Source organism: Grus americana, unplaced genomic scaffold (genome assembly GCF_028858705.1).
Source record: "Grus americana isolate bGruAme1 unplaced genomic scaffold, bGruAme1.mat scaffold_1003, whole genome shotgun sequence".
Classification (NCBI taxonomy): Eukaryota; Metazoa; Chordata; class Aves; order Gruiformes; family Gruidae; genus Grus; species Grus americana.
In genome coordinates this window covers 17,874-28,815 of record NW_026561422.1, presented here as the reverse complement: position 1 = coordinate 28,815, position 10,942 = coordinate 17,874, and the positions used below count along the sequence as shown (strand labels likewise).

Sequence of the window (10,942 nt, the reverse complement as noted above, 5' to 3'; positions counted from 1 at the left end):
TCACCAGAGGAGGTTCAGATGAGATATTAGGAAACATTTCTTCACCCAAAGGATTGTCAAGCCTTGGAACAGGCTGCCCTGTGCTTCAGTCACCATCTCTGGAGGTGGTGCTTAGGGACATAGTTTAGTGGTAGATGTGGTCAAGTTAACGGTTGGACTTGATGATCTCAGGGATCTTTTCCAAACTAAGTGATTCTATCATTCTACTCAGGTTAACTGGACCGTAGATCATTCTCTCCTGGATGTACAACGGTGTTCTGTCAGCATCACTACACCAGTCCTCTGCTCAGGACTTACTGTTTATCAAGACCTTGTGGAAGGGATGGCATTTCCCTAGAGCAAAGCCTCTCCTTGGAAGCAGTTTTTGTTCACCAAATGCCCACCTCCTGGCGCTCCCCCAAGTACTTCTCAAAGGAACACGTACGCTGTCCTTGTGTCATCCATCTTCTGACACTGCTACAACTTTAGCGTCACTCCCCCCACCTCACTGCTTTGACGAGGCCTTTGCCCGCCCAGGCCCCTGTTAGCATACGGGCCAGTTACCCCTGACCTGGATCTAACTGCGCCCTGTTGTCACAAGAAGCTCAGTGGTCAGAAGACTTATAGAGGCCTGCCAGCAATTCCCTGCTCCCCACAACTTTCCTCAAAGCTCTTTCGACCATATCTCCAATCAGAAACAAAGTACCTGCTCAACTTGACCTCAAATAAAGGACAAAATGAGAAAAAACCTCCCAGGCTTTTCAAAAACTCTCACAGAGCTTTCCCAGAAAGAACATCCCTTCAAAGACTCCACACAAGGCATTTGGGTGTTCTCTTTATTGCATTGTTACACACAAGGGTACACTGCTTTACAACAGTACAGTTCAGAACTGCAGCACAACACAGCGTGAGGGCTTCCGAATATTCCGTGCCACACCGCCTTCATTCAAACAATTTGCTATGACACGTGTGGTGACAGTCCTTCTTAAGGGGAATAGGCAAGACAATGCTGACAGGCAGTTCACAGAGTAGAAGGAGAAAGGGCAAAAAGGAGGATGCAAATGCTCTTGCACAAACCCAGACAATCATATCGGGACAGCTTTCCACTCCCATCAAGAAGCCTCTGAATGGGGGAACAACAATGATGAGACCCACCCCGATGCCCTTTTCCAAGTTCACCTCAGTTCCACCTTCCAACAAAATCGCTTGCAGCAACTTGAGAACCCAAACATAATGAACACATTTTCACAACTCTGTACAGTTATAGGCTATGCCAACACCATTCCTGTTGCTATATTTCCTAGGCACTCCCAAGGAGACAACCTGGCAAACCTTCTGTTATCACCAGATAGAAATCTAGTGTGTTGTTTTCCTCTCCCTTAGAGGTAATGACACTGATCTACTCAAAGGGTCACAATACCCTTCTAGACTGCTGAGCTGGAATTGTGCACATCACAATAGTTAGATGTGAGCAGCTCCATGCTTCACTGGGCAGCCCTAGTGCAGCATATGCAGACACACAACGCCTGTCCGGACATATATAGTGACCAGAGGGCAAAACACACAGAGCCCACGCACCTCAGACGGAGACATGCAGGACTCACAAAAGGGAGAACCTCGCGCTTGCACCACATTCTGACACAGTACTCGCAACTTCCTTGCTTTCCTGACCTGGGAGGAGGGCTACGTGCATTTCAGCGAGCATGTGATCTGTCTGCCCGACCTTGCCATTTCATTACAGCACAGAGCAAGAGGTCCATGGTCTTGCCTAACAACAAGGGAGACAAGAACATAGCCGGGGGCCCTGCAACTAACCCCACTCTTGAAGCATTTCAGAAATGGCTGTAACAGAGCTGAAACATTTCCGGAGTGAGGGAGCCCTGAGGTTCTTTTGCTTCGTTCTTTGTTTGTTGATTTATTATGGAGGGGGGGACAACCTTTCTTCTGACTTAGAATTTGAGGGAAACCAGGGATGCCAATTGCAAATGCAGATTAACTCTGCAGGAAGCGTTGCCACAAGCTGTAGCCTGGATCCCTTCCTGTGACGAGGCGTGAAGCCTCTGGCTGTGCTGACTCCACGCTAGGTAAAGGAAAGACTGTTGAATGGTTCGGCAGAGAGCGTCCCTGGGTTGTCTGGTGCCATGTCCTCCATGGTGATAGGGCCCTGGGGCAAATCCTGTTCATCATCGGCGCCCCCGCCCCTGGCACAGTGCTGAGGTGGCAGGCTGGGGAGGATGGGCTTGAGGAACTTGAACTCGCTGTTGCCCGAGCCTGTTGTGAGGCTGACCTCGTAGCAATAGGCGTGGGGCAGGGTCCCCGCATTGGCCGCCTCGGCCAGGCTGCTCTGCAAGTTGCCGGTGCCGTAAAGCACATGCCCACCCTTCAGCTCCTTTCTCTTGCACACCTTATGAGCGACGAAGGCGACCGTGGACACGAGGAAGAGGACCGAGACAAAGACCAATGAAATGATTAAATAGGTGGTCAGGGAGCTGCCCTCGTCCTCCGTGGCCAGGCTGCTCTGCGGTAGGCGCACCTCCGAGAAGTCACTGAGCAGGAGCGCGCTCAGTGCCGCAGTGGCTGACAGCGGTGGCCGCCCGTTGTCTCGCACCAGGATGACGAGCTTCTGCTTCACGGCGTCTCTCTCCGTCACTGGCCTCCTCAGCCGCACCTCCCCGCTTTGGGCACCCACCGCAAACAGCCCGGGGTCGCTGGCCTTCAGCAAGTGGTACGAGAGCCACGAGTTCTGCCCCGAGTCGGCATCAACAGCCACCACTTTGGTGACGAGGTACCCCGCCTCAGCCGAAATGGGCACCAGCTCGCTGGACGGTGGGCTGCTGTCCTGGGCGGGGTGCAGCACCAGAGGCGCATTGTCATTCTCGTCCACCACGACAAGGCGGACGGTCACGTTGGCGCTAAGGCGAGGCGACCCCGCGTCAGAGGCGCTCACTGAGACCTCGATCTGCCTCACATGCTCGTAGTCCAGGGGCCGCAGCACAAACACGTGCCCGTTCTCAGAGTTCACAGAGATACAGGAGCAGGGAGGCTGCTCTGCTGGGTGCGCTGGGGCCAGGGAATAGGTCACCTTGGCATTGGGCCCCACGTCGGCATCCGAGGCGCTGACGGCTCCAACGAGCGCCGTGGGCACATTGTTCTCACGCACGTACATGGTGTACGAAGTCTGGTTGAAGACAGGCGCGTTGTCGTTCACATCAGAGATGTCCACCGTGAAGGTCTGGGTGGTCGTGAGAGGAGGTGACCCCGCGTCTGCTGCTGTGACAGTGAGGATGTACCGCGCCGTCTCCTCCCGGTCCAGCGCGCTCACGGTCACCAGCTCATAGTAATTCTTGTAGGCTGGTCGCAGGGAGAACGACAGCTGGTCTTCCAGGGCACAGGTGATCTTCCCGTTGGCACCAGCATCCCGGTCCCTGACCGTGAAGAGGGCGACCACCGTCCCGGGTGATGCGCTCTCGGGGAGGGGGCTGCTGAAGGAACTGACCACCAGCTCCGGCGCGTTGTCATTCACATCCACCACCTCCACCAACACCTTGCAGATTGCTGAGAGGCCCCCGCCGTCCGTGGCCCGCACGCTGAGGTCGTGATTCTCTGCCACCTCAAAGTCCAGAGGCTTTGTGAGTCTAATTTCACCGCTCACAGGGTCAATGACAAATGCTGAGGGGCTCTGGCCCACCGCTTGGCTGAATTGATAGGAGATGGCCCCGTTAGGTCCCGCATCCAGATCGGATGCCACCACCTTGACAACCACAGAGCCCTCCGGAGCATTTTCCAATACCTGGCCAATGTACACATCTTCTGTGAAGACCGGAGAGTTGTCATTTACATCCAGAATGACAATGTGGACTTGGGTGGTCCCGCTCCTGGGTGGAGTGCCTCCATCCATGGCAATGAGACTGAAGTGCATCTCCGCCTGCTCCTCTCTGTCTAGTGGCTTTTCCAAAACCAGTTCCACGTACTTCTTGCCCTTACTCCGACTCCCAAAGGAGACACTAAAGTACTCGTTCTCGGGAGCGATGCTGTAAGCCTGGATGCTGTTGCTGCCAATATCCAGGTCCCGAGCCCCCTCCAGCGGGAAACGCGAGCCCGGGTTACTAGTTTCCAGGATCTTAAAAGTGACCTGTTGCTCGGGGAAAACGGGCGAATGGTCATTGATGTCCTCCACGGTCACCTCGACCCGAAAGAACTGCAGGGGGTTTGCCAGCAGGAGCTCGAAGGGGAGCGTGCACGTCCCGGACTGCCCGCACAGCTGCTCCCGGTCCAGCCTCTCGGCCACGACGAGGCGGCCGGTGCCGCGGTCTAAGCGAAAGTGCTGCCGGCCGTCCTCCGAGGCCAGGCGGGCGCGGCGAGCCGAGAGCTGCGCCGGGGCCAGCCCCGCGTCCTCCGCCACGTTGGCTACCACGGAGCCGCTCTCCCCCTCCTCGGCTACGGAGTAGCGGATGGGCTCGGAGCGAGCGTGCGGCAGGGAGAGGAAAGCAGAGAGACAAAGCACTTGCCTTGCGATCGCCATGTCGGGGCGGCGGACAGCCTCCGTCTCGCGGATCTCCCGCGCAGTCCTCCGCAGAAAGCGGTGCCCGGCAGCAGCGCGGCTGGGCGGCGGGCGTCCGTTCTCCCTCCCTCCCTCCTTCTCGCCGACTCCGGCTGGCGACCCGGAGCGCGGCCGCCGCGGCCCGGCAGCGGATGGCACGGAGCACCGCTCGCCGCCGCTACCCGGCTCCGCTCCGCTCGGCTGGGCTCCGCTCCGCTCGGCTGGGCTGGGCTCGGCTGGGCTGGGCTCGGCTGGGCGGTGCTGGGCAGGGCCGGGCCGGGCCGGGCCGGGCTCGGCCGCCTCCCCGCCCGCAGCCGCTCGGCGCCGCCTTGGCCGGGAGCACCACCCTGCGGCCCGCGGCGGGACTGCGCCCGCCGCCGCCCGCTGCCCGCGCTGCCGGCTCGCACCGGCACACGGACCCGTGCGCACACACAGCTGCCCCGCGTCTTCCCCCGCTGCCCAGAGCCCGCGGGCGGGCGGGCGCGCTTGTCTCCCGGGAGGCCGATCCGTGCCCTTCGCGAAACACGGCGGCAAGACAAGCACGAGGCGGTTCCCACGGCGCCGTGGGCGGAGGCGCGGCCCCGATCCACTCAGCCGCCTTGCCCGGCCGGACCAGCCGCCCAGGAGCCTCTCCGCAGGGGCAGCACGCAGGAACCAGCACGGCACGGCACTACACCGACTCGGGAATCCCAGCCTGAGGACGGGGAACGGAGGCGGGTCTCGGCAAGGCTCGGGCGTGCACGCGCCTGCCGGCCGGCCCGTCCGGCGGCGGAACGGGAGCCACCAAGCTCCCCGCGTTGGCTTCCCTCTCGCCAGCCGGCCGCGAGCTGCACAGCGGTTCTCGCTCCTTGCCTCCCCGCAGGAGCGTGGTTGAGCTGCCGGAATACGTCGGAGAAGCCGTCCACCGGGGCGATGCCGAGGGTGGCGGTGGCGGAGCGCGGCGGCTGCCCGCGCTCTCGCACCAGCACGACGAGGCTCTGCCGGGGCGCGTCCCTCTCGGACAGGGCCCGCGCCGTGCGCACCTGGCCGCTGTGCAGCCCCACGCGGAACAGCCCCGGCTCCGGCGCCTTGGCCAGCTCGTACGACAGCCACGCGTTCTGCCCCGCGTCCGCGTCCACCGCCACCACCTTGGCCACCAGCGCCCCGAGCTCGGCCGAGCGCGGCGCCAGCTCCGCGCCCGCCCAGCCCGCGCCCGGCGCCGGCGCCGGCGGCGGGTACAGCACCTGCGGCGCGTTGTCGTTCTCGTCCACGATCACGAGCCGCACCGACACGTTGCTGCTCAGCGTCCTCCGCCCGCACCCACAGCCCCACCTCGCGCACCTCCTCGTAGGCGAAGGAGCGCAGCGCGTACAGCGCGCCCGTCTCGCCTGCACCCTCAGCAGGACTCGCTCTCTGCCGGCCCCGGCATAGTCTCTCTCACAAGTTCTGCCCGCATTGCTGCATAGAATCACAGAATGACAGAATGATTGATGGAACAGTAGAATAGAATGACAGAATAACAGAATGGCAGAACAATAGAATCACAGAATGATAGGATGATAGAATCATAGAATCATAGAATGGTTGCAGTTTGATGGAATGTCTCCCTGGAGCCTTCTCTTCTGCAGGCTGAACAACACCAACTCTCTCAGCTTTTCCTCATAGCAGAAGTGTTCCGTCCCCATTATCATTTTGTAGCGCTCCTCTGGACTCACTCCAACAGGCCCATGTCTTTCTTGCACTGGGGACACCCGAGCTGGACGCAGTACTCCAGGTGGGGTGTCACCAGAGCGCAGTAGAGGGGAAGAGTCCCCTCCCTCGACCTGCTGCTGGTGCAGCCCACGATAAGGTTGGCTTTCTGGGCTGCAAGCACATATTGCTGGCTCATGTCCCATTTGTCACCCACCAGTACCCCCAAGTCCTTCTCCACAGGGCTGCTCTCATTCCCTTCATCCCCCAGCCTGTATTGATCCCGGGGGTTGCCACAGTGCAGGTGCTGGACCTTGCACTTGGCCTTCTTGAACCTCATGAATTTTGCATGGGCCCACCTCTCAAGCTTGTCCAGGTCCTTCTCAATGGCATCCCCTCTCTCAGGCGTACCACTCAGCCTGACACCATCTGCAAATATGCTGAGGGAGCACTCAATCCCACTGTCTGTGTCGCTGACAAAGCTACTAAACAGTACTGGTCCCCGGACGGAGCACCGAGGGACACCACTCATCACTGATCTCCATCCGGGCATAGAGCCATTGACCACCACTCTCTGGAGGCAACCATCCAGGCAAGTCCTTATCCGCCAAATAGTCCATCCATCAAACCCATCTCTCTCCAATGTAGAGAGAAGGCTGTTGTGGAGGACCGTGTCAAAGACCTTACAGAAGTCCGGGCAGGTGACATCCATGGCTCTTGCCTTGTGCACTGAGGTAGTCGCTCCATCACAGAAGGCCACAGGGCTGGTCAGGGAAGACTTGCCCTTGGTGAAGCCATGCTGGCTGTCTCAAATCTCCTCCCTGTCCTCCATGGCTTCTAGGAGCATCTGTTCCTTGATCATCCCAGGCTGATGGGTCAGTAGTTCCCAGGGCCCTCCTTTCTACCTTTTTTAGAAATGGGTGCAATGTTTCCATTTTTCCAGTCACCAGGGACTTCACCTGACTGCCATGACTTTTCAAATGTCATGGCTGGTGGCTTGACAGCTACATCAGCCAATTCCCTCAGGACTCTCAGATGCATCTCGTCAGGTCCCATAGACTTATGTATGTTCAAATTGCTCAGCTGGTCTCAAACCCGATCTTCTCTTGCAGTGGCAGGCACTTTGCTCCCTAGTCCCTGTCTTCAGGTTCATCCACTCGAGCAGTGTGGGAAGAGAGGTGGCCAGTGAAGACTGAGGCAAAGAAGTTGTTGAGTACCTCAGCCAGCATCCTCCTTGTCTGCTGTTACCAGTTCGCTAGTCGTGTTCATCAGGGCAGGTACCCTTTCTTTGACCCTTCCTTTTCTGGCTGACATACCTATTGAAGATCCTCTTCATACTCTTTGCGTCCTTTGCCAAGTTCAGCTCCAGCCACCCCTTCGCCTTCTTGACCCCATCCCTACACAACCGGCCAAAGTCCCTACATTCCTCCCAGGAGCCCTGTCCCTGCTTCCACTGCCTGTGCATTTCTTTCTTGCCTTTTAGTTTGACCAGCAGGTCTTTACTCAGCCGTGCCGGTCTCTTGCCTTCCTTTCCTGACTTCTTACACATGGGGATCGAGAGGTCCTGCGCTCTTTGGAAAGCATCCTTAAAGATGTGCCAGCTCTGTTCTGCTCTCTTGTCCCTCAAGGCAGTTACCCAGGGGCTTCTACTGACTCATGCCTACAACAGCTGCAAGTTTGTTTTCCTGAAATTCAGGCTCCGGACTTTACCCTTTGCCTGACCCCTGTCCCTCAGGTCTGCAGACTCCACCACTGCATGATCACTGTAGCCCAGGCTGCCCCCAATCTTGACGTCTCTGATTAGCTCACTCGTGTTGGTGACCAACAGGTCCCATCTGACAGGCCTGTCTATTCCCTGGCCTGAGAAGTTATCCTTCCTAAAGGGCACCTCCAACGAGCCCCTCGGGAAAGTTCAGCAGTGTGTTCAGGCCCTCCGGTACACGCAACAGCCTCCCCTTCTCAGGAGGGAAAAACCGTAATAAAGCATCTAGTTATGAACTGCATCAAGCACACAAACCCTTGAGCTGGAACGACCAGACAACCAGCTGTTTGTCACCAGGAGGTGCACGTTCCTTGTGGTCTCAGTAAGAGAGAGGGAGGCACGCTGACTCTCGAAGATGTCATTCAGAACTCTCTCTCTTATAGCTCTCACTATTGGAAGAGATTAGCACAGAGAATGGTACGTCCCTGTAGAGGCCGAGAACCCTGAGCAGAGTAGCTTCACGCAGGACTCCAGCCACACACAGCATGCCATGCAGACCCTGGTCATAGAAAAGAAAGAGTGCCCTCGTTTCAGCAACTCACGCCAATTTAGGACTTTCTGGCAAGAAAGCATTTCTAGTCATCATTTCTACTGTCACAGTAGAAGAAGTTTGTATGTGGACTTCCTGCTCGCAGGTGGCTTTCTCACCGGTAGCACGTGGGAGCAGCCTGCAGCGTCTTCAGTTACAATGAGGTCGATGAGTTTATCCTGCAAGGCGTTTATGTAGTGCAGCACAGCACAAGACAGCATAGCACAGCACAGGCCTACACCTTCCCAGATTAGCTGGATAGTGGATCGCTCAGTCCTCGATGTAAAATGGTCTTCTGGTCTGCATCACTACACTAGCCTTGTTCAGGACTTACTGTTTTATCAAGCCCTTGTGGAAGGGATGGCTGTAGTCCTCTTCCTTTCCCAAGAGCAAAACTTCTCCCTGGTTATAGTTTTCACCAACCAACTGCTGCTCCCCCACATTCTTTCGCAAAGGATCACGTATGCTGTCTTTGTGCCATCCCTCCCCCAAAATCTTTAGAATCAAAGCACTTGGTGCTTGAACAGATCACGGTTGCCATCGGCAGCTGTTGGGAGAGTTGGAAAAGTCACTCCCCCACCACCTCACCGCTTTGGCGAGGCCTTTGCACACCCAGGCCCCTGTTAGCATATGGGCCAGTTTCCCCTGACCGAGACCTAACTGCGCCCTGCCGCCGCCATGAGCTCAGTGCTCAGAAGACACGTAGAGGCCTGCCAGCAGTTCCCTGCTCCCCACAACTTTCCTGGAAGCTCTATCAACCATATCTCCAAGCAGAGACAAAGTACCCACCCTTTGAAAAACTCACAGAGCTTTCCCAGAAAGAACATCCCTACAAAGACTACTATCTCCACACAAGCCTTTTGGATCCTCGCTTTATTTCATTTTTGCACACAAGGGTATCCTGGTTTACAACAGAACACTTCAGAACTGCAGCACAACACAGCGTGAGGGCTTCCGAATATTCTGTGCCACACCGCCTTCATTCAAACAATTTACTATCACATATGCGGTGACAGCCCTTCTTAAGAGGAATAGGCAAGACAATGCTGAAAGGCAGTTCACAGAGTAGAAGGAGAAAGGGCAAAAAGGAGGATGCAAATGCTCTTACACAAACCCAGAAAATCATATCGGGACAGCTTTCCACTCTGAAATGGGAAACAACAATGAGTTGGGTCTACTCAACAGGCCCTTTTCCAAGTTCATCTCAATTCCACCTTCAGACAAAGTACCTTGAAGCAACTGGTGGAGTTTCCTGACAACGCCCCCAAACACAATGAATGTCTTTTCACAACGAACATCTTTTCACAACTCTGTACAGTTACAGTCTATAAACAGCACCAGCTGTATCGGCTGAATGTTCACAAGTCCATGCGGCCTGCTGGGATTCATCCCAGAGTACTGAAGGAGCTGGCGGATGTTACAGCGGGACCCCTCTTGATCACCTACCAGAGGTCTTGGGACTCTGGGGAGGTCTCCGCTGGCTGGAAGATAGCCCACATGCTTCCAATTTACAAGAAGGGCATGAGGAAAGACCCAGGAAACTACAGACCTGTGAGTTTAACCTCAGTTCCTGGAAAATCTGTGGAGAAGATCTTACGGGGTGTGATGGAAAGGCATGTAAAGAGCAATGCAATCAGCAGGACCATGGCTTCACCCAGGGAAAGTCCTGTTTAATTAATTTTCTATCCTTCTATGATAAGGTCACCCACCTTGTGGATGAAGGGAAGATGGTGGATGTGGTATTTCAGGATTTTGATGAGCATTATAAGTCCTTTCTAACTAAAATATTCTATTCTATTCTGTTCTGTTCTGTTCTGTTCTGTTCTATTCTATTCTATTCTATTCTATTCTATTCTATTCTACTTTACTGTATTCCATTCCATTCCATATCTGTTCTGTTCTGTTCCGCTCCATTCCACGCCATTCCACTCCATTCCGCTCTGCTCCATTCCGGTCCATTCAATTCCATCTCAACACCACTAGTGCTCTCATATTTCCATGTGTCCTGGTTTCATCTGAGAGGGTTCATTTTCTTCACAGTAGCTAGCATGGGGCTATGTTTTGGATTTGTGCTGGAAACAGCATTGATAATTTAGAGGTGTTTTTGTTATATGGACCTATGCTTGAGCGGTGCTTACACAGAGCCAAGACCTTTCCTGCTTCTCACACCGCCTTGCCAGTGGCACGGCTGGGGGTGCACAAGGAGTTGGGAGGGGACATAGACAGGGCAGGTGACCCAAACTAGCCAAAGGGGGTATTCCATACCATATGACATCATGCTCAGCATAAAAGGGGGGCTAGCTGGGGAGGGGGGTAGCAGCTCCAGGACGCGTGGCTTGGGGACAGTCCGGTTTCAGGACAGGTCTGAGCGTGCGGTCTGAGTTGTACGGTCCTTGGGTGAGAAACTGCATTGTGTACTACCAGTTTCATATACTCTGTTAAGTACTGTTTTGTTTTGTTTTGT

At 55.8% G+C, this 10,942-nt stretch overlaps 1 protein-coding gene across 1 annotated transcript; it reads right to left on the bottom strand.

The window, feature by feature from the left end:
• Nucleotides 1-1,881: 1,881 nt before the first annotated feature.
• Nucleotides 1,882-4,938, bottom strand: LOC129200418 (protocadherin beta-15-like). Its single transcript, XM_054811769.1, has one exon. The coding sequence runs from the start codon at nucleotides 4,499-4,501 to the stop codon at nucleotides 2,060-2,062; it is 2,442 nt and encodes an 813-aa protein (XP_054667744.1). The 5' UTR covers nucleotides 4,502-4,938; the 3' UTR covers nucleotides 1,882-2,059.
• Nucleotides 4,939-10,942: the final 6,004 nt, after the last annotated feature.

What these genes read in the sequence shown, in the direction of transcription:
- LOC129200418 (XM_054811769.1), bottom strand. Translation starts at nt 4,501, where the DNA reads ATGGCGATCGCAAGGCAAGTGCTTTGTCTCTCTGCTTTCCTCTCCCTG.